Source organism: Aythya marila, assembly GCF_965140915.1.
Source record: "Aythya marila genome assembly, chromosome: 21".
In the NCBI taxonomy this organism is placed as follows: domain Eukaryota; kingdom Metazoa; phylum Chordata; class Aves; order Anseriformes; family Anatidae; genus Aythya; species Aythya marila.
The window spans coordinates 7049655-7073104 of NC_139062.1; the positions used below are offsets into that span (position 1 = coordinate 7049655).

Sequence of the window (23450 nt, forward strand, 5' to 3'; positions counted from 1 at the left end):
TAAAATAAAAAAAAAAAAACGAACCTCCCTGCACCGGCGGGCACCAAATGCCACCGTTAGTACCGGGGGGTGCACCCCAGCAGCCCCCCGCTGCTGCTCCCACCTGTTCACGTTTCCAGCCCCCAATAAACCAAAATCCTCTTCCAGTCCCTTCTTCCACACGCGGCCTTCCCGACCTCGCAAGGCACCCACGCAATATTGCCACGCTGACCCGGGGTGGGGAGGAAAGGGAAAAAAATGGGGCAGAGCTCGGTGCTGGAAGCCCCGTGCAATAAAGCGGAGCTCAAGAGAAATAAAGCAGAGGAGGACACTAATAAAATATATATAATTAAAAATATATATATATTTTTTTTAAATATGAAAACTCGCGCATCAGTCCCGCCTGCCCCTGCAGCTCCAGCCCCGAGCCTCCCCTGAGGGCAGCCGGGCCTACGCTCTCCCCCCTTGCCCCCCTTTAATTTGGGGCTGCCCAAATTATCCCCCCCCCCCCCCTCACTCTCCCCACCTCGCATCTCGCGGTGCGGGGGAGCATCGCATCACCCAGACGTGACCCTCCCTAATAAACCCCAACAGTCATAATAAATAACAACAACACCAAATAATAATAACTCGGTCTTAACAAGGATAAAAAAAAAAAAAAATAAAGTGAAGCCTCATGAATATATGCCCAGGGCTAGCTGGAGTGAGCCGTTTAAAGATGAAAGTGCAAAGAAATAAAGGCTCAATTTAATCTGCCTTAAAACCCTTCAACTTAACGTTTGTGCTGGGAACTCAGAGAGTGAGTACTGATTGGGGATAAATACATTTCTTAGCATGCCTTGGAGCTATTACACCCTTCTCCAACACAGCTCCCTATTCAACAGCCACAGTTTTCATTACCAGCTCTAATAAGTCTTAACATTATTAAATGCCAAGCAGACGATAGAAAGAAACAGGCGCAGGGTGGAAGCTTTCTTTAACACTTAAAAAGAGAGAGCATTTAGGGCTGTCTTCCCCTGGCTCCCCGCAAGGAGAACCCGCAAATGGAGCAAAGGCGTTTGTCAAGAGGAAAAAGGCCAAAACAAAGTTTCCCCTCTCCTCTTTCTCCTTCTCCCGTGCCGCCCCCATCCGCGAAAATAATGAAAAGGTGTTAAAAAAAAATAGTAATAGTCAAAAACCCACAGAGCCACTCAGTAAAAGCTGAGCTGGAGAACAAGTGTCAGGAACGCATTGGTGGTTTTGTGGGTTTGTGGCAAACCTCGCTCTCCCTCTCCTTAAAAAAAAAAAATAATAAATTGGTCGGGTGCGGGGGAAGAGACCTCCGAAGCGTATTGTTATTTCAGATTTAAAAAAAAAAAAAAAAGCAAAATACACAGCGCGCACTCCCCGCCTCTAAGTGATTTACAAGTTGAACGGTCATCATTTACCTTAATTGGGGCTATTATTAAAACATTTCGAAATGCACACTGGTGGAGGGACTGGGCTGTATTCTGATTATTTTTTTTAGCGCTCCCGGTCCCGAGGCAGCGGCGGATCCCAACGCTCCCCGGCACCCCCTGGCTCCGCTCCTCCGGCGGCTGTGGATCCCCCCCGGCTTCGGGCTTTTGGGGAGGATTTTACCCCAACCCGCAGAGTCCCGGCGTCATTACGGGGCAGGAAAAACAACAACAACATCAACAAAAAATCAACAAAATAAAGAAAGCCAAGCACACGGAATTCGGGGGTTATCTCTCGGGATGGGCAGCGCGGCGCTCCGCGGGCTCCCGCACCCGAGTTTGCCCAAATTAGCACTCGACTGCAAACGGGCTGGGTTCCTAAAATCGGGGGCTCGTGTTTTGTCTGCCCGCGATATTACCCGCACAGGAATGGAGCCCGTTCTGGTTTGCTTGTTGACACGCAATTCTGCATATTATTACGGAATAAAAAAGCCTCCAGCTACTGCGGTCGTGGTGATTTTGGGAGGGGGGTGGGGGGGGGACGAACAGGGGGAAAAAAAAAAAAAAAAATCATCCCGCAGTTCCAATTTTTTTCTTTTTGAAGCTACGGGACCCGAAGAAAATAAATCTTTAAAGCCCCCAAAGCTCCCCCCGAAATAAAAAGAAATAAACCGCGGCGTGATACGGGGGGAGCTCTCCTCATACACAATGGACCCGATTTGCAAATGAGCATCGCCTATTTCCAAATCACAAGCAACATTTTGCAACGTCCAACGGCTATCCTTTTTCCAACAGACGGTCCTATAATATTACAAAACTATCTAACAGCAGGGAGTTTTGAATAATTTATCTCCCTTTCTTCCCTTCCTTGGCCCTTTGTCCAAACTTTTTCTCCTCCTTGCAGAATTTTGAATGAGAATAGACAAGCCCTCCCTCCCCCATCCCTTTACTCCATTTTTAAGGCAGCCTAGGGTTTTTCCCCCTTTTTTCCCCTTTTTCTTTTTTCTTTCTTTTTTTTTTTTTTTTTTCTTTTTTTTTTTTTTTCTTCTAATGTTTGCTTTTGTGGCCGGGAATCTTTTGCTTATAAAGGTTCAATAGACTTAAAGGTCTTTGTAAGTGAAGTTCATCTTCAAGGTTGGAAAAAAAAAAAAAAAAAAAAAAAGGATCGGACCCTTAAAGAACCCCCTTTTGTGCACCTTCATTTAAAACTCCCAGTAACGTTTGATGGTGACACGGAGAAGCTTTTCTCTGCCCAAAATTCACCGCACTTCAATATTCCCCGCTCGCCCACATTGTCTCAAATTGGGGAAAAACTTTGCAGTCAGAAACTCCACAAGCAATCGCCCTGCTTCCCACGCGTGGACGTGGGAGCGTTTCCACGCAGGAAGGACTTTGTGCCCACTCCGTCGGCGATGTCGCGAAGTTTCCCCAAACTCCCACCGCTTTAACACCAGTGCGACCCTGACGGGCCTGTGCCATCGCCATTTTGCCATCAATTTTGAAGAGAAATAGCAAAACCTCTTTGACACGAGGGAATAAAATTCTGTGCCTGAACCACTACCTCCCTCTCCTTTAAGTTTCCCCCCTGTTTGACAAGCTTCAATCACATCCACTAAAAATACCACCTTTCCTCTTTGTGGGGGGCTGGGGAGCCATCTCCCCCTGCCCCCTTCCCCAGCTTGCCAAAACTAAAACTACAGAAGCCACACGGCCTGCTCCAGCTGCGTCTCACCCCCAACCCCACATTTCCCCAGGCACAAGGAGCTTGAAAAAGTTTGATTTTTCATCCCACGAGAGGAAAGCACCAGCCGTAGGAGGTGTCACCAGTTCTCCCCCGGCTCCGCAACTGGCCTCAGGCCTTTCATCAGCAGCCCCAGCTTTATTATCCCTATTTATTATTTCACTCAGGGGGGCAGCCCCCCGCGTGGTTCCATCCACAGCCCCCCCTTGCCCGGTGCTGGTGGCTCCCACCACAGCCCCACAGCAGCGCACATCCTGGGCTCCCTAATTGATATTGATTGGCCAAATCGGTCAACTGTCAGCCAGAGTTTCAGGGGACCACTTAGAGAGCAGGAGAGAAATCTGTTTAACAAATTCATTTAGGAATCAGAGATGCCTCCCCCGGCCATCTCTTTCCCCCTTTATAAATAATTGACCTGGAGCAGCTGTGAGCAAAACACTGACAACTCTTCCTCCCAGGGATGGGAAAAGCATCCGGACCCCAAGGGGCTGGGTACCACTGGACCCTGCCAGGGCAGCACCGCACCTTGACTCTGACACCAGACCTTTCTGGAAAGCAAAAATAGAGGGCTCTGGGGCCAGCCCCTATTTGTTATCGATCTGAGCGGGCAGGGGCATGTCCCTGGGCCCACCAGTCCCCTCCAGCCCAGCCCAGGGCACGCACGGCCGCCTCTAACCTTTGTCGCCCAGGATGCCGTCTATGCTGTGCTTGGCCTTCTTTTCCCCATCTTCCTCCTTCTTGTCGCAGTCCTCCTCTTCCTCTTTCTTCCCGAATTTGATGCGTAGCACACGGCTAATCGAACTCACTAAACCTCAGACAGTCAAAGACAAGAAGGCAAATATAAGCTGCCTGGGAATGCAACGCGGGAGCCGGTGGGGAAACCCAAGCCAGAGCCTCCCAGACATGCAGGAGCCCCCACAGAGGGCAGCTCACCCCTTTTCCCAGGGGCATGCTGCACCTGCCTGCTCAGCCACACCTGCCCCAGTGCTTCTGGCTTCTCCCCTGAGGTGCCACGAGCCGATGGCATGGATGCCCCAGGTTGGATGCACTCCTCATCCTCCACCCAGAAGTCCCAGAACCCCAGGGACTGTGTGCAGGGTGTCCCAGGATGTTCTCCCCCAGGGTTACCAATAGCTTGGTGTTGGGGATTTGGCTTGCACCCTATGGGGTACCTGGTGAGGCCTCACCAGCTGGATCCAGCCCCGGGCCTTCCTCTGGACCTCACTCTTGGGGGAACTGTGCCCTGAAGGGGAGGCTCAGCCTCCCCAGAGCAGAGGGAAACTTTTAGCCAGAGGAGCCAGGACCTAAAAAAATGACCAGACCCTCGGCACAGCCCAAGACTGGGGTACAGCACTGCTTCCTGGGGGTGATGGGGAGCCCGGACTGAGAGAAGCACAGCTGCACGCATGCTCCCACTGAGTCGAGTGGGACATAGACCCAGCAGGATCCCCTTGACCCCCGGTTTGGGGCCTGCCCCATGCATGCTCTGCCCAAGGTGAGGACTCCTGGTACTTTCCAGAGAGATGAGTAAATTGAGGAAATTGTCTTTATTGCATTTCTTTTTTTTTTTCTTTTTTCCCAGTAGCTCTGTGCATCCAGGGCACAAACACTCCTCACCTCCACCTTGTGCTTATTTGCTGCAGCAGGGTTTACTTGGGGCAATCCTTTCCCCCCTTCCCATTCAAAGTAAGGGCTGAGAGGATGCCTGCAGCCCCTGGGAACGCATTTGGTGTCAGCTGGAGATAACCATGCCCCAAAACAACTCTCTCTGGCCGTGGGGACCCTGCTGGCCAGGCTGCCTTCTCACCTGAGGGCACAGTGCTGCGGTCGCAGTGCCCATCCTTCAGCAGCCGGTCCCGGATCTCCCAGCTGAACATCCCAGGGTTCTCCCTCTTGTACTCCTCGATTTTCTTCTCCACGTCGGGAGTCGCAACCTGCTTTTGTGGTCAATGGCCACCAGTGTGTGCCCGCATGTGCAAGTGCAGAGAGAGGGAAGGGGGGAGAGAGAAAGACCTTTTAATTGAAAAAATTAAGCCAGGCCGCTAGTTTTGGGGGTCAAGAATAGGTATTTGAGGGGTGGAAAGGGGGAAAATAAAGCTGGGAGAAGGCACTCCTCTCCCACAGCTGTGGAGTCCACTCACCCCCCCTAAAACTAAAGTCTCAGGGGGACAAGGAGACAGCAAGCATGGATTTATCGTGAGCCCGAAGAAGGGAAGGAGAGGGTGTGAGGGATGCTTTCGGGGGAGAGGTCTATAGCTCCCTGAAGGAAACCGGCTCACCCCCTCCCCGCGCACGGGGGCTGAAGCGAACCCTTGAACGTGGGCCACTTGTTGCAGGGGAATCCCGCGTTCATTTCTTCATCGCCCGGCACCGGGCTCTCTCCCCAACCGAGCCTGCAAACTGCCGCTTGCTCACAGCCCCTTCCCCTCCACCTTCCCTCTACCGCTCCCCGTCCCAAAATCCAAGAAACCCCCTCCCGATGCTTCCTAACCTCGGGGAGTTTGGGGAGGCGGAGGGGGTGTGTGTGTGGGGGGCACCGGCCCAAGTTGCAGCGCGGCCCCCACCTTGCACTCACCCTGGGCTTGCTGCCTCCGATGGCCCCGGGCCGGATGGAGCCCGTCTCCTGGTACCTGCAGAGGATTTTGGAGACGCAGCCGTGGGAGACGCGCAGCTGCCGAGATATCACGCAGGGCCGGATGCCGTGGTGAGCCATCTCCACGATTTTGTGGCGGATGTGGTTGGGCAGAGGACGCCCGTTGATGAAAACCCCTCCGAGCTGGTTCACCCGGCCCTGGCCCAGCGGGGTGGACACTGGAGCACGGAAAAATAAAAAATAAAAAAAATTTGGAGAATCCGGCAAAACGCGGTGCGTCCCTCCCCGCACCTCTAGTTTGCACCCCCGGCTTTTGCGCCCTAAAGCCGGGCAGAAACCTCTCCTAGCCCTTGGCCTCGGCTTTTGTCCCGCATCCCTGACGCCGTGCCCTGGGAAAACGGGAAAGTTTTCCCACCGAGGGGCCGAAAATGAAGGGTCCCGGAGCCGCACTCCCCCATCTCCCTGCTCTCCCCGAGGTGCTTATGCGTCTGTACGTATTTTTGGCATTTCACGCGTACGTTTTAAACCAGACCGCCGGTGGAAATAGGAAAAGATTTTTAAAACTGCATTGCAAAGCTAAAAACAAACAAACAAACAAAAAAGTTCCCACTTCCCACTAAGGCGCTCTCCGCTCCTCGCTCCAAGTTACGGGCAGGCGGATATCTGTTTGCAGGCAAACTTTTGTAAATAACCCCTCTAAATACCCCGGAGGGGTTTTGCCGGGCTTTGGGTCCGGTTTTAGGCACGTTCGAGGAGCCGCGATGGGCGCGGAGGCCCCGCCGCGTCCCCGGCACCTTGCGCGGCCGGAGCCGCTCCCGAGCAGCGCTCCCCTCCCCGGTGTGCTCCGCATCTCCCGAGGTGGATCTAGCAGATTAATACGATTTCACAGGTTCGAAATTAGGGAAGGAAAAAAAAAAAAAAAAAAAAAAAAAAAAAAGGAAGAAAGGAAGAACTCAGCTGCGTAATTTGCAGAAAGGCTGGAGGGGGCGAAGGGGTGATTTTCTCTTTACAAAGAAAAGTCGATTCCAGAAATTGCCTCGCGATTTAACAAGAATCATGCACCACTAATTCAAAGTCACTTGGCCAGCACTCCCTGGATATATCATTATCGACAGATAACACTCGAGTGGCCAATTTTACATTCAAGAGGCACTAAAACCGCCGGCCGCTCTCTCTTTTCATTATTCCCAGTCATGTTGTGCAAATATTGTTGTAATCCTTTGATCCTTTCCCTTGCCGTCTGTTTTACTTCATTTGCTACAGAAAAGCACTTCAGCAAATCCCCCCAGCTTGTATGTTTTGCAGCCTGCGTGGCTTTCCACAGGTTTGAGTTTCGCCACTTGATCACGGTCTGTATGAAATTCTCCCGGTTAATAAATGCGGGGAAAGGGCTCCTGCTCTAATTTTGCTTTCTTTTATTTTATTCCCTCGCACAGCCTTGGGCAGAAATAATAACCCGGGTGCCGGGTGCCCACACAAAGGGAAAGCAGACGACCGGGGAAGTTGGGAGCTCTGCGAGGTGGGGATGACACGGGGATGACACTTCGCGAGGTGACAGCTCCCAAGTCCCCCCCCGTTTCCCCTCACCAGCCCCGGCCAAGGCCACACCGCTGCCCGCTCCGCGCTGGAGCCGCGCGTCTGCTCCCGGCTCCAGCAGATGCTCTGGGCTTTGGGTTCTGCTTTCCTCGGGAAAAGTTGGAAACAATCACTTCGGTTGTTTCTTTTTTTTTTTTTTTTTCCCTTTTCTTTCTTTTTTTCTTATCTCTTTAGGGCTGGGACTTTTTTTAGGGGGTCGAAAGAAAATATCGGAACGTGCTCCCCAAAACCTGCATGCTGCCTGTAACTATTTTAACAGGGGAGGGAATTTCGGGATGCAAAGCTCGGAAAGGCGCAGAGATGGAGCCCTACAGCTGCGTGGGGAAGGGCACGGCGTGGGAAAGCGGCTACACCGCGGAGAGGAGTCGGATGCTCGGCTCGGGACCCTCTGATTTAAGTTGAACTTCGAGCCCACCCAGCCCGGCTCCCCCCTTGTGAAAATCCACCAGAAAAAAAGCAGAAAAAAAAAAGGGGGGGAAAAAAAAAAAAAAAAGAGAAAAAAAAAAAAAAAAGAAGAAGAAAATAGGCATTGCGGGGAGGGGGGGTGGTGTCCCAGACCTACCTTCCAAGGGGAAGCCGGTGCGCGGGTAGTTTTGCCCCGGAGCCGGGCGCATCATCCGCGGCACCGTCCCGGGCAGAGCTGCCATGGCGGGGCAGGCCGGGCGGTGGAGGGGCTCCGCTGCGAACCGGGGGCACCCCCGAGCCCCGGGCGAAGGGAGGGAGCTGCGGGGTCGCCTCTCGTCGCCCTCTCCGGGGAGGCTGAAGGGTTCCTCTCTTCCAGCCCGCGGCTGCAAAACAAGGGAGAAATCATTGCTCCGAAAATAAAAAGGATAAGAATCGAAATAATGATGATGATGATGATAATAATAATAACAAGGGGGGGGGGGGTTGGGGGAGGGCTCACCCACCAGAAATTCCTCTTAAAGTTTTAGGGCTATGTCACGACCGGCCTGAGCGGGCGCTCCGGAGGAATGTAACCCAGGCTGCTGGGAGAAGCAGACACATCCAAAGTTGCCTCGGTGCTGGGCTGGGCTTAGGGATGGGGGGGCAGAGAGGAGGGGGGGGAGCCGACTTTCCCCCTTATTTCGTTGTTGCTGCTTTTTTTTTTTTTCTCCCCCGTTTTTTATTTTTTTTTTTTTTTTTTGGTGGTTGGTGCCTGTCGCTACGGGGATGCGGGGGAGAGGGGGGGGAGCCGGAGGGGAGAAGGGGGGGTGTCAGAGGGAGGTTTGGAAGTTGTTAAAGAGCCCAACTTGGGTCGGTGGGGAGGAAGAGCGAGCCCCAGCGCTGTGATAGGCTCCAGCTCCTTTCTTTTATTCATCACCGGGGAAGGGGGTACCGCGGCGGGGCCGAGGGACCAATAAGAGGCAGCAGCTTCCCAGCGCGCAGGCAAATCTACGGGCTCGGGTTATTTTTTTATATATTATTATTCATTACTAGGCTTGGTTTCCTTTTGATGGAAAGCTGGGGCTCTCCCCCCTCCTTTTTTTAATTTTTTATTTTTTTATTATTATTATTAAATACATTGGGGTGGAAGCAGGGAGGAGAAACTTTAGGAAAAAGAAAAAAGGGTTTTGCCTGAAAAAAGTTGGGCGCGTACCAGCCGGAGCATCCCTGCGGTTCCCAGCGGGGCCGATCCTGCCCCAGGTTCAAAAAAAATACTCCCCCCGAGCCTTCACACCCCCGGTTTGAGGGGGACTCCTACCCTTTGAGGGGGGCTTGTATCCTTTGAGGGGGGTGTCTTGCCCGTTGTTCCCACTCCCCATGGACTGGGGAGGGGTCGCACCTGCCCTTCCCCTGAGCAAAGGGAGTGCCCCCCTCCCCCCGAGCTCCCCGCGCGCCTCCCTCATTAACAGCCTTAATTAAACGGGGCTGCTCAGCCGGGTCCTTTCAGGAGGAGCCGAAGGGGCCGGGTTCTGCCGCTCGCTCCAGGTGCCCAGGGCGGCTCCCGGGGCCGACCAAATCGGCAGTGTTTTCCCCCCAAAAAAGTGGGAGCGGGGCCGGAATCCTCCTCGCAGCGGGGCATGACGCCAGGGCTCGCGAACCCTTTTGTTTGCAGCTGTAAAAGGACTTTCCGTGCAAACCGCTGGAAACTTCTCTTTTTCCCTCCTTTAAAAAAAAAAAAAAAAAAAAAAAAAGCGTCCTGGGGGGAAATGAAGCAGCCAGCCAGCGCTGCTTCTGACCTGTCTGGACCCAAAATGTGGTCCCTAAATTATCCTCTGCCCCCTGAGGGCACCGCCACCCCTAATTACCCCCCCCCCTCTTTTTTCACTCCCGTGCTGTCTTCTGCAGCGTTTGCTTTGAAATTAAAGCACGGGCAGACCCTTCCCAGCCCAGCCGCATCCTCATTGCTCCCACTCTTCCTCTCCCCCGCCTCACTGTGAACCCCAATTTTATGTTAATTTTTGTATTTTTTTTTTGTTTGTTTTATCGCATTACCACGTTTAAACTTCGTCCCCCAAAATCCTCGGGGGAAAAAAAAAAAAAAAAAAGCTGAAATTCTTTCCAAGGTGTCAAGTTCCTCCTAAAGTCTCCTAATCTCGGCGCAGCCCAGCGGTTGGGGCTCCGGCAAACGAAAATAAGGACACTTCACCCCCCTCTGCCCCAAAAGCGCCAATTCCCAAAGTTTTAGGCACAAAAATAACGGGCAGCTAGGGGGAGAGGGCGGAGAGGGACCAATTTGGAGCCCTTCTCAGCCGCATTCCTCCAGCGCAGCTGTAATTCAATTATTTGCCTTTCATATGGTTAGATGGACAGAGCCTGGGAATAAAGTTGAAAATTAAACGTTTCTGCTCCGCCGGCACCGGGGGAAGAGAAGGGAAGCGGCCCCGGGTCACAAACCCCTCCCGGGTGCGACGGGGGGGAATTGGGTGAAGATTGGACGGTTTCGGCCCAAACTTCACTTTCTCCTCCCGCACGCCCCCGGGAGCCGCCTGAGTTAATTTTGGGGACGCGGCGACAGCCCCCGGGGTTGCTTCTCGGGCTGGGGAGGGGACAGGGGGGGGGGCAGGCGGGCTGGGGGCGGCACTCCTGGCGGCGAGCGACTTCACAAAGCATTTTTCCAACAATTAAGGAGTGTGCAGGGGTGAAATGGCGATTTCACATGCAGCTCTGGGGGCCGGGGGTGTTACCTGCGCGCCCAGGCAGCGAGCTAAGAAAGTGGGATCCCCCTTGTTTTTTTTATCACCCCCCCCTTTATTTTTTTTTTTTTTTTGGGCCAGTGCTCTGCTTCATTACCCATGCCCACAAAAGAGAGACCCCTTCTTTTTTTCTCTCTTGGGAGCAGCAATAGATTAAAACAAGCATCAATCAGGAAAGGAGCAAGTAACCGCTTAAAGGAGCAGGGCAGAATTCCTCCCCGCTCCCCCATTTCCCTGCGCATCTCCATGGTTTCCTAAGGTATGTTTCTGGTTGATAAATGCCGTATTTCGCTATTCCCTTTGGAGAAGCGACTTGTAAATCAGCCAACTCGTGAGCAGAAGGAATGGGGTTGGAGTTTTTTGGGGGGCGCATCTCGCCCCCTGCCTCACCCGCCTACCGCTGCCAGGGGAGGGGGCTGGATCCGGGGGTAAAAAGATTCCCGGAGGGCAGAGCCCTGCGGAAAGCCGCGGCCAGGTCGCCCAGGAGGAGGCCCGGAGCCCCCTCCCCGCCAGTCGCGATCCCACCACGCGGTGTTAATTGCGATGCTCTAATAAAGTTTTTTTTTTTTTTTTTTTCCTTCCCCCCTTCCCGATGCCATTCAATTTCTAGAGCGATACAGAGATACAGATCTAGAAGGGAGAAAGCTGCTTAGAAGCTAAGTCAGATGCGGCTCGCCTGTTCAGCTAGTGAAACCTGAAGAATTTGATGGCGACTCCCACCCCCCCCCAACAAGTAGGATGCAAAAGAGAAAAAAAAAAAAACGCCCGGGGATGAATTATTTAATGAAAAGTTGCTACCTTCTGCAATTACAAGAAGATTACTAATGTGGGAAGGTTTTCCACTTGAGATCTCAACGTAATAAGCATTATTTTTTTAAGCGATTATCCAATAAATCTCTCTTTAAAGGGCGATAAATCCACCTTGAAAACCGGGGATTTAAAAAAAATATTTCTGAGGGACTTCCGCATTTTTTAAAATGACCATTGGAAAAAAAAATCAAGAAAGGCAGAGTAGCACATTCAGGCTGAAGTGTTTGTTTTGTCAGAAAACCCGGAGAGGAGAGAAGGAATATTTTCAGAGCTCAACAAGGCAGGCTCAGGAAAGCAGGCTGCTTGTTTGAAAAGGCAGCTCCAAGCTGGAAGAGCGGAGTGCTGTTCACAAGCTCCTTCCCAGGGAGGCAAAGTTAACATGCACATATGCTCAACATCACCAAAATTAATTTTTTTTTTTTTTTTTTTTTTTTTTTTCATGAAAGCCCAGGAGCTGCCAGATGAAGCAGATGCAGTTTGGGTGCAGGCATTTGGTGCCTGCTCCCGCTCGAGCCTCCTGCAGCCCCGCAGGCTGAAGTGCCCACCTTTGCACAAGCAAAGTTGCAGGTCTGAGGAAAGCCTGAGCACCCACAGATATCCACGACCCTCAGGCAAGACAGCTCCTCGAAGGGGCACACAAACCACATCTGCTGCAGAGATCTGCTTTTTGCTACGGGGGTGTGGAAGCAGAGGTAGGTCAGGGAGCAGAAAGCTAAAGTCTGGATGCTCTGCTTGAGTGCAGCCCCTCAATAGCCTGGTGAAAGCGATGCTGCTCTCCAAACCTTCTTCCTCCGCCTCCCCTCTTCTTCCTTGGGGAACAAGCCTCTGTTTATTTGCAAGAGATGCTCTTAACATCAGTGCTAAAGAAAGTCCCATGCATTTACACCATGGGCTTTTCTGAAGCCCTGAAGTGGGGAAGGAAACAGTTCTTACCTCCAAGACTGTTCCTAAAGCAGTTTGCATTTTTTTTCCTAGAGCAAAATGCTCATGCACCAGTACAAATCTTCCACACAGACCCTGCAGCTTCGCAGGGAGCCCAGTTAGCCATGCTGTCAATTTGTGCATGCAACAGGAATTCTTCCCCCACCCAGGGGCAGCAAGAAAAAAACCAAGAACAAAACTCCTCCAACTTCGCTCCCCGTCAGAATGCCAGACAAAAGCCAGTGTCACAACACCACTGGGTTCCTCGGATCTGCCTCTCCACTGGGTCAGGTTTAATTTGCCCAGAGTGCAGTATTAATAGGATGTAAGCTGTGCCCTGGAACAATTACCTTATCAAAGCATAACATCTATGGAATGAGTAAAGTATTTTCATTAAACAAATCAAAATAATAAGGCTGGCAATGGCCTTGTTCATTCTTTGAACCTGTAAGTGGCTTTAGAGATATTCAACAGTACCTCACCAACTTCTACACCACTGGTAGTCCCTGCTTAGTTTTTCTAAAGAAGATTAACTACCCCTTGCTAAAAGGCTCACTTCTACTTTTGTCAGGGTGCACAGACTAATTGGGTTTACCCTGCATACAACAGGATCCCTGTATTCCCACTCCTGGTCTCACTTCCCTTTTCATGTGGTTTTTCAAGACAGGGAGAACGCTTTGCTCCAGGCATTTGACTTGCTCAGCATTATGCATTGACAGCAGCATGCTCCAGAGGGCCTGACCGCATGGGAAGGGTGCCCAAGCACAGATGCTGCTGGAGCAGGGTGAGGGTGCAAGCAAAGAGGGGTTTTTCCTCTTAGCTTGCACCTTCCTGGGGTCAGCAAGTTGCACATTTCAAGGGAACAGGCTGGCAGAGGAGGTGGCGAGGGACACGGCTGCTCCCAGCAGGGATGCACTGAGGTCATGCATTTAAGAGCCAATGTGTTTTAAAAGGAAAGAGGACAGTTTCGAAGCAGGGGCTAGCACATTCCACAGGATCATGATTTCAGGACACTGTTCTTTTTGAGATGCTCAGCTCCAGGCATGTTGAAGATGGATTTGAAGAAAAAAAAAAAAAAAGGAGCACCTGCTCTCAAATAAGTCAAGATGCCTCTGCACTGGATGTACACCCAAATCCCTCATTATCTGGAAATAGCAGCTCATAGCTCACCTGTTTCCAGATTAGTCCCACTCCAGTGCTCAGGGCTGGGTCTGCAGCAGCACATTTCTCACCCCCATAAGGATATCACTTTCTTTCCACTGATGGGCAAAGCAGACCCAGATACCTGTGTGCAACATCCAGCTGGTCTCAATGCACCCCCAGCTGTCTGAGTTTTCTGGAAAGCTGAATCTCCACCGTAACTATAATTCACCTTCTCCTTTCTTGAGGGCGGACCTCAAGCTTCGTGAAGCTCTTGGAGATCGTCAGCCACGAGCTAGGTAAATCAGAGCCCAGGACTAGGCTGCATCCCAGCCCACAGCCTGGAGCTGGATTGCTGTCAGCATAGAGGAGAGCACAGCAGCAGCAAGAAGACCTGGAAGGAGCTGTGTGCACGGGGGGACAATGTACAAAGGGGTTGGCTTGGTCCTTCCTGACATGCAAAGAGTCAGATGGAGCCAAGCTGCATATTTGTCTGGGTGAATTAAGAGCACAATCCTCTCTTCCCAGAGGGAGCAGTTGCTTCATATTTATACATTTAGTTTTACAGGTGTAAAATAGCTTCCCTTTATGCTTATATAATAATTTTTCATTTGAATTTCAAGGCTTTATTCCCTTCTTTGGATTCAAGTCTCCTACCTGAACCTGATTCTCCATATTGCCATTAATTCCTTCATCACAGAAATGAATTCCATTTAATTCTCTATAGTCGTTGTTAAGGTAGATCAAAAAATGCATTTGCAAAAGCTTCTTCCCTTTCTCCCACATAGTTTCCAGATCAATGGTGCCCTGAAAATACTTGAACTTGAAGCCTTGTCACTATTCCTCTCCAGCTCCTCTCATTGCAAGAAGGAAAAGGGAGGTGAGGGGGTGTCAGAAGCTCCGGTGGGCTCCCCACTTGCTCCCAGCAAGGTTCCTCATCCACCCCAGCAACAGGTACAGCTCAGCTGCAGCACCAGAGCCTTACCACAAGGCAAGGCCAGGCACCAGAAGGGAAGGAAAGCAGTGGATTTCAGGGAAAGTTTCAGGCACCTGGGTTGTAGGAACACCAGACTTGCTCTCAGAAGCACTGGGTAAGCACAGCACCTCCATACAGCTCGCCCCATTGGCAATAAGTAGCTAGAGAAGGCTTTTCTGGCTATATATTTCTGATGGAGAGTAGCTTTCCTCAAGAACAAAGGAGTTGGTACATAGAAAGGGGCTCAGAAAAGCAAATAAACAAAGGAAGAAACTCAGTCCAGTGTCTTTGCACATATATGTATAATGCATAAGGTGACTGTATTCCATATGGTGCCCCAAAGCCACCACATCTTTACACCATGTGGCATGGGAACACAGCTCAGATTACTGAAGTGTCAAAGGAAATAAGTAAATACTAGCAACACAGAATTTATACAGACCAGGTTAGCTCTCAAGAAAATTTGCACAGTCACCTTGGGCTTGCTGCTGTAGCTCAGCAGTTATTCAGAGAAGCTACTCATTTCAAGTCCTCCATTTAAAGTTGCTTAGCACCCTGCTATAAGAAGTGCTTATAATGCCTATTTCAGGTCAGATTTTTAGTTCTAATACTGTATAATTAGAAGCGTTCCACTACCAACCATAGCATTACATGAGCACACTATTATAGGGACAAGAAAGGTTGATGACCTTATAGCTTTCTTGTTTGTGCCTTCAATCTGAACTCAATAAAGACCTCACATAAAAGTTCTCTTACGGCGCTGAAAAGATGCTAGTTCTTCTCTTAGAAGAATGTTTTGGGGTTTTCCTTAACCTTGTGCAGCTGGCCTGACTGCTTTCTGTTCTCCTTGCAAGGGTTTCCTACTGTTGGGGCAGTGCTGGGAAGGTAGGGGGAGGCACCTGGGCAACCTAGCAGTGGATGCGTGTGGGGAGTGAGGTTGGACCCCTCTGGGTGTCTTTAGAGGGCTGGGGGGGCTTTGTGTGCTCTGAGCCTTGTGCTGGGGTTACCTAGGGTAGGCTGCTCCTGAGGACCAGCCCCACAGATAGAGGTGAGGCTGTGGGAGTGGAGGTAGCCCCCTGGGGGTGACTCTTACACCCCTTTATGTGGCTAAAAGTCTCTTGGTGACTGTGAGTCCAAGAAAAAGTTCATTTTGAGTTAATGCAGACTGTTGCTGATAAATATGATTTATTCTAAAGGAGGTTGACTTGTCATGGTAGGAGGTCCCTTCTGGTGGAGGAACTTGGCTTCATCCTTATGGTAACTGTTTAAATTATTACCTTTGCCCCAGACTAATGTGAATTAACACTGTAAGACCTCTTAGTAAAAGCAGGTTAATGTTTCTGTTACTTTCTTGCTGTCCTGTGGACAAGCTTTATATTGTGGTTTTCCATTGTGCATAGGGTCTGATACAGCCCAGCACCCTGGGTTCTGAGCTCTAGGCTGGTGCCTTGGCTTGTCTCCATCCTGGGTGGCAGAGAAAAAGGGTTGAACGCATCTTAATAAAATCCATACTGGTGTGAAGAGTGGGCATTGGGTATCTTTTCCTGAAGCTGAGTTCATCCCTGGTCATCTCCAGCCCTGCAGAACCTGTATGGGAGGCTTGCTGGGCAGCTGAGAGGGCTGCTTGCTCCTTCCCTCCCTTGCATGTTGACTTTTTCAGTGATGCTTGTTTTGTTTCTCCATGGGTTCTGTCTTTCCTGGGCCCATGTGAGGTTTGCTGATCCTTCCAGGGCTTGTTCCTACCTTTCCAAAGAACTGTAATTTCTATGCTGTGATGTGTGTCAGATTTCACATCCCTTCCCAAAAGCCAGATTGAATTTGGGGCACATGCAGCATTGAGGAAGAGGGATGCAACAAGCACAGGGAATGAAAAGGTTAAACCCCACTGAGCCAACCTTCAATTCCTTTTCATTCACACCAGGTAGCTTCTAATTACTCCCAATGGAAAAGGTCAGGAGGTGGGAGGAGGCTGCCACAACAGGGAAAATGTTTTATTAGTTACTGAGTTAAGGGTTCCCACCCCTGCACCCTGCTAGGCTCCTTACACGCTTCAGTCTTAGCAATGCCAGGCTCCTCCTTATAGGTGATACCTTTGATGGCCAGGTGTTTTTTCCATGAAAAATGCCCCAGATCGGTTGGTTTTATCATTTTTTTTATGCTAGGGTGTGATTTCTGTAGCAGTCGGGCTCAATGCAAAGCGGTATCAGAAGGGGAGCTGCTCTCTCCCCTTCCTTGTAGTGATGGTATGTGTGTGGAGCCTGAAAATGATGCTTCTGTCTCCGTCTGTGCCCAAAGTGCTGGGGCTGGGGGATTGCTTCCTCTCTGTACTGTGGGAAGAGCACTTTCTGCTTCTGCATGAGTGCTTTCTCCTCTGTGGCTGAGCGCTATTGTAAGAGCTTGCTGTGTCTGAGATGAAGCCGTTTGCTTTCCTAACGTGAAACTCAGTGCTGTTTTGTCTTCTTCTTAAAATGTATGTTTCTAGCTATTTTTCCTCATTCTATACTAGTGATTACACCAATTCACAGTGAGACAAAACATTAAAGGAGAAAAATCCTGGTTTAAGAAATTCATATTTTTTTTGTCCAAGGGAGATAAGTCTTCAGAAACACAGAAAGAAATTTGCACGCGGCTCAGCCTCGTTGTGCTTAATCTCATGCAATAATCGCTGCTTCTTGGGTTGGGAGTGGAATAATTAAACAGATATTAAAATTGCAATCAGCTGTCACTGGAATCTAATAGGAACCCTGGGTGATCAACATCTGAACCTCTGCCTGTGGAGAAGTCAAGGGGAGACTTCCTGTGGCTTCCTTCAGCTCCTGGGTGGGTTTTCTCCTCCTGTTTGGGTTCCTCAGACCAACCTGTGCTTCAGGTCCAGCTGCAGCAGCAAGAGTCTCAGCTGGAGCTAGCCCCGTGGGACAGCTGGCTGGTGCTGAGGGCTGCAGACCCAGCTGGTGGCCCTGTCTCACCCCTGTGGGGTTTGGGGCTGCCAGAAGTTTTTTGCCTGCTTTCAGCTGGTGAGTTGCTCTCGCCACCATCTCCAGAACTTCATATGCTCGAGTGCATCCATGCTGGGGGCTGCATTGGTGTGAGCCCTGTGGCTGGCTGAGCCCATGGGGGCAGTCTGTAAGAGAAATCCTCTTCAGGACATCTTACTGCAGCTGGAGCCCATGGATGCGTCATCTGCATCATGCTGTGGTGTGTTGGAGATGCTCCTGACTTTGCAATGTCACCTGTGCACCGAGTCCACGAGATCCTTCACAAGGACATCAGCTGCCCTTGTCTCAAGCCTGAGGAAGTGCCTGAGGACTGCGAGAAGAGAACTTTGTGCCAAGTTTAACACAGAAGAGGCAAAGCATTGGCTTTGGGTCAGAACAGCTACTTGGTGCACAACCCAGGGAGCTTGCTTTACCTTGGTGTGGGCTTTTAAACAGATTATTTATTTATTTATTTACTTACTTGAGACCAGTTCAGGATTTGGAGGTGGAAGACAATCCAATTGCTAACATCATAAAGCAAGGGGGGAAAATCTGCTGATAAACCGAGTAAATAACGCAGGAGGGTAGTTTTTCTCCAAGAGTCAATTCTCATTTCCTGAATTTTATTAGAAAGGAAGGGAGAGGTTTTCTTTCCCGTTATTTTCTCTTCGTGTTCTACCCATAATCAATTGATTTGCTTTAATATTTGACATAGGCGACAAACTGTTGAAAGCACGTAATTGAATTGTTTTGCTTGCTTTCGCTATACTTAAATATTTGCAGAGTGACCTCCTGCTTCTGGCCCCACTGAAGCCCCCGAGATGTCCCTCCCTGCCCCAGGGGACGCAGCGCAGCGGGGCACAGCGCTTCCCGGGTCCGGCCCCTCCATAGCATGACCAGGGGATGAGATTTTGATCTGAATTACTTTGGCAAAAATCCAAAGCAACTCCTTGACTTCAGTGCGGTCGCTGCGCCTGGATTTGTGCCCGGTGTAATGGAAAGCAGGGCTGGGGCCCTGTTCTGGAAGCTGATATTTAACATTCACAAGTTATTTCTCGGTGTTAGGAAAAACAAATTAACAAGCTCCCAAAAAGATTTCTTCTCCCAGAACAAAAAGAATCAAATTGCATTTTTCCCCCTTTAAGCTAAAATCTTTCTGTCTCTGAGACACCTTTGCTGGTTTTGATTAGATTTTTTTTTTTTTTTTGAAACCATTACCTATATCATTTTTTAAGCCCATGGTTACATTAGCTTTGGAAGATGCAGTATCTGTAAAGGAAAGCTCTTTTCCTCTAACATGCAGCCTGTACTTGACTGTTTCCTATTGATAGGAGATAGAGCAGCATGGAAAATAGCCTGCGCGAGGCCATGGTGAAAAGGGAGGAAAGTTAGCAAGGCTGCTCAGCATATAAAATGACCCGTTCCCTTATCGTAATCCCTGGTCCCACTTTCCTACCATCCCCTCCGCTGTCTGGGCAGAGGTAGAGCTATCTCCCAGGCTGTAGGGAGTCAGATAGTAGACGAGCCACACACTTATCGCCCAGCGCAGCGGGCGTAATGGGAACTGAAAATTGCTCTAAAATAAAGTTGCTGGGGAATTAACTTCTAAAGGGTGGAAATGCTCAGAGGAGAGGGGGTGCTGGCCACTTGCTATCCATACAGAATTAAAATTAGGCTTGTGCTCGGTCTTACTCTGTTTCTGCAAAGTCAAAAGGCTCTGGATGGCCAAGTTTTTGCCCCTGACAGCCCATAAAGCTCTGGTGTAGAGGGCTGGATGGATCTGGCCACGGCCGTGTGCTCCTAATGATGGTGAGGAAGGCACTTGGCTGCTTTAGGCTGTCTTTGGGCTGACTTGGCTGCTGGTGCCAATGGCTGTGGGAGCAAAATGCACCACAGGATTTTCTGTGTTCATCTTCAGTGATGCAGCCCAAGCTGAGACTGTTGCGCAGCTTTCTGCTGAGCCCTCCCAGGCTGCCTCTTGTTCCTTGGTGAAACCACGCAGACCATGCCCAGGCCCTTGGCCTCTTTACCAAGAGCCCTGTGTTTTTCTTATGCGGCCTCAGCAGAGCATTTTGCTTCCACTCCTGCTCCATCAGCAACCCTGGCTGCCTCCAGGGCTGTAATTTGGGAGTGTTCAAGCCATGCTTAAAGCAATTATAAGCAAGCAGGGGAGCGAAGGCTTGGCTAGGAGGGAGCCCCACTGAAGGGAATTTGGTGTTTTGTGTCTGCAGGGCCTTTAGAAAGGTGTACTGCTGGGAGGAGGCGTCCTGGAGGGGCACCAGGGGTGATAAGGGTAGAGCTGCTCCTTGTAAACTCATTTTTTCATATTTTTAAACTTAGTTGCTTTGCTAATTGGCTGGGCTCTATGGCAGTCAGAATTTGAGACTTTTTTTTTTTCCACTAGAATATAATCTGCTTTTCTTCCCAATATCAGACTTGGGAATAAGTTTAGAAAAGCACTTTGAAGTACAGGCGTAATTCATTCTGCTTCCCTGGATGAGATGGGACCTGTTGGATTGAAGGGCAATGGCTAGTAAGTACACTTCTAGATAATGCTTTTACCACATTGCAATCATGAAGTGGTCTCGAGGGCTGGGTAGAGATGTGCATCTTTCTGGTGTGATGTGAGTTATCCGGATGGGCTAGCTTCGGTGCAGGGGTCACTGCTGTCCCCTACAGTAACAATTGTCCAGCTCCAGACATGCTAGAAGATGTTGTAACCCATACATTAAGAGTGGAATCAAAAATAAATCCCTAATAAACACTCTAGGGGATGCCATGTGAATGAAAATGGAAACAGAGCCTGGCACATGTTTTTATTGACTTCGGTGTTTTGCACCAAATTGTCCCCACACTTGCTTTTGCTGATAAATTACAGCATGTTTCTGACAGGGGTGGGATGATTAAGCTCAGATGTCTCATTAAGATCTCTTCTTCCCAAAATGTCACGTCGCATTGATGTTTAAAGGTCTCTGTTGTGTGACAAACGCGGTGCTGCCACAAGCAGCAGGCTCCCTGCTCCGTTTTGCAGGCCGGGATGGGCAGGCCCCACACTGGGGAGCACGTGGAGGGGGCTCAGCAGCTCCCCCTCGCAGCCCCCGGGGGCTGCTGGTGTCCCCCCTCCTGGTGACAGGGAGTGAGAAAGAGAGGGGGGAAACGGGGCAAAATCATCCGGTCCCTCTGGGTGTGACACAGCAAGCGCAGGAGGGTCAATCAACCCAATCCAGGCCCCTTATGGGCCCCCACCTGCCCTCACGAAGCAGTTTTAGGGCCCCTTGCCCATTCCTTGGACCACAGGCAGCATCTCCTGCCCTGTGTCCTCGCACCACCCCGTGTTTCTGTCTAAAGGTGTGGGGGCTGAGAGCTGTGCCTCCAAACAGGTGACTGCCCGGCCCCCACCAGGGGATGGAGAGGGGTTTGGAGCCTTGCTGAGCCTTTGGCCCTGTAGCAAGCCCTCTGCAGGACCCAAAACAACCATGGGCTGCTGTGTGCTTGCTGCTGGTGGCTGAGCATGGAGCACAGGACTCCAGTTCAACAAGTCCCTCCAGCATTACCACCATATCAGCACCCTTGTAATGGCACAAGCTTGGTATGCATGGGCACATCAGGAGCGTGGTGTTGGCAGAGGTGGCAGACCAAGTCCTAAAAGGCGATGCAGAAGGAGAAGGCAGGTGTCTTGGCCATGGTTCTGGCTGTGGTGCCTTGGGTTCTGGGTTCAGATTGCCCACGGGGCTTGCTGGCATGTCCGTGTCACCCACCAGTGGTGTCCCAGGCCCTGCATGGGGCACTGGGCTGGGGACTGGAGGTGTGCACGGTGCAGGGATGCTCCCCAGCCTGCAGGGCACAGCTCCGCTCACCTTGGCTCAAAGCTTGTCCAGCGTCTGCCAAAATGATTTCTCACCCCCACACTTGAACGAACTACGGTGTGAAGCACTCTTAGCCGGGGTTCCCCTTCTGGGCTTGCCCAAAAAAGCAGCGCCCGGGCCGGGTTTTGCCTCTGCACCCCCGCGCTGCTTCTCCTCTCCCCGGCCGCTGCTCTCCGAGGCCATCAGCAGGAGGCTGCTGCCACCCCGCGGCCTCGGCCTCCTCCTCCAGCCCTCCTCCTCCTCCTTTGCAGGCAGCCGGGAGGTGAAGAAGAATTTGGGGCGTGCTGAGGTCTCGGCTGGGCGTTGAGCTCCTCGGCTCCGAGCTGCTTGCGAGCCCCGGGTGCAGCAGCTCCACGAAGGCTCCTGTGCAGTTTTGCTTCTTGCAACCTGCAGAAGAGAGAAGAAATCTGATGAATTGCATTTTTTCCTAAATTTTATTATTTTATTTTATTTTATTTTATTTTATTTTATTTTATTTTATTTTATTTTATTTTATTTTATTTTATTTTATTTTATTTTATTTTATTTTATTTTATTATTTCCCCTAAATTTTAGACTCTGATTTGGCTGAGCCTTTCCTTCTCTCTCTGTCTCACCTCTGTTGTCTCTCCCACCTGCAGTCTGAGGGCATTTCACAGCTCCTGGGAGCGTGAGGGGGTGGGGGTTGGCAATAGGGTTAACTGCCCACAAAGCGATTTTAGGAGAAAGGAAATTTAGGCAACTACCAGCGGGCCTGGAATGCCTGTTTAAAACACAGCCCAGTGCTTAGCACACTGAACTGCTGTCTGTGGTCAGGATTTTCGTTCTGAACGCTGGTGCTGGTGACTGGGGATCTGAAAGAGCTGCTGCGAGTGCACTGCTGTGCAGCTGAGGTCAGGTCAGGCTCCTGCATGCAGCAGGGATGTGTGAACAGCCTGGAGATGAGATTTTTCTCTTCTGCCACAAGGATGTTAGGGGTTGGTTTGAGTGCATTTATTTGACGTTTATCCACAGGGTAGCTGAGCCGATGCTGACCCCTATCTTTGCAAGGTGAAACAGGTGCTTGTGCATTTCACCGAGTTAGACCTGGACTTGAGCTGGACAAAAAGAAAACCTCTCCGTGCTTTTCCTTCTGCTGCAGGCAGTGTGACGCAGCAACTTGAAAGGGATGGCTGGGCCCTCTTCTGCACGATGCCTGCTCCTGAAAGCAGCTGCGAGGGTCACGCTCCCCCCACTGGCTTGTAAATCAGAGCTGGTGCTGTGACGGGTCCCGGGGGGGAACGGATGTGCCGTGAGGTTGCTCACGTGCCGTGGGAAGTTGCTTGCTTCCTGCCCTGGGCATCGCCGGGGAGAGAAGCTGCTCTTTGACAAGCTCCTTAATTAGCCAGAAAGTTAGGTCATAACCACTGCTGTGTCTCCCCTTGTCATGGTTAGACTCCAGGGCGTATGAAAAATTGAAACAGTACAATGAGCATTTAGAGGAGCTCATGTTAATTTTAGAGAATGAAAGAGGGATTTTTTTCCCCCTGTTGATAATGATTTTTTGAGTGTTGAATACCCCCAGTAAAGGAAGAGAGAGGAGTCTCTTTTAAGTGGCTTTAAAAACACATCCCTCAAGCTCCTCTGGTTCAGGAGAGAGGTGTTGGACTTGTGATCTGCTGCAACAACCTCTTGCCTGGGATATCTGGGGCTCTGGGAGTTCAGGCTTTGGTTGCTCCATGTCAGGGCAATACAATGGAGCAAAAAGCAGATTGTTTAACCTGGGCAGCACATAAGTGGTGCATTCAAATAGGGAGCAGTGGGTGTGACACAAGCACTGCTCAGGGTGGTTTGGACAAGCTGTTGGCCACCAAGGAGCCAAGATTGAAGTCATCAGCTTCATGCAGAACTTGATGCTGTGGTGGGGTGTGTGCCACAGTTTCTGGTTTGATTTTACTGCCCTAAATGCAAACAGATGCTTGAGGTTGTGGAGTCCTTCAAGGGGTGGGGAGAGCTCCTCTGGCCCTTTGTGGTGTCCTTGGTACTTCACCTGGGGTCTCTGTTACTCTGGTAGCTCTGGGTGCCAAAGGACAGTCCTGGTGGCTCAGCCCTTTCCTGCAGCACCTGGGGGAGTGGATGGATTGCCATTGCAAGCAGTGTGCTCTGCAGAAGAAGGAGTGCAGCATCTGTGCTAGCTGATTGTGGTATGTGATGGTGAGGACAAGTATTTGAGTGCTCCAAACCCTACTCATAACCTTAAGTATGTGTGTAAGTCCCAAAAAGTGAAGTCTAAGGGCTTAGGTGCTTGGGATATTCTGTGTA

At 50.7% G+C, this 23450-nt stretch overlaps 1 protein-coding gene across 3 annotated transcripts in view; it reads right to left on the minus strand.

The window, feature by feature from the left end:
• Positions 1 to 7992, minus strand: part of PAX7 (paired box 7) — a gene marked incomplete at both ends in the record, with an annotated part of 99319 nt that extends 91327 nt beyond the window's left edge. For 2 of the 3 annotated variants that reach the window (XM_082777223.1, XM_082777222.1), the window contains 4 exons: positions 3833 to 3961; positions 4964 to 5093; positions 5732 to 5967; positions 7908 to 7992. In XM_082777223.1, coding sequence (XP_082633349.1) covers positions 3833 to 3961; positions 4964 to 5093; positions 5732 to 5967; positions 7908 to 7992 — 580 coding nt within the window. Of the gene's footprint in view, positions 1 to 3832; positions 3968 to 4963; positions 5094 to 5731; positions 5968 to 7907 lie in introns of all 3 variants that reach the window. The other variant, XM_082777224.1, reaches the window with a different exon arrangement.
• Between the last annotated feature and the right edge of the window lie 15458 nt (positions 7993 to 23450).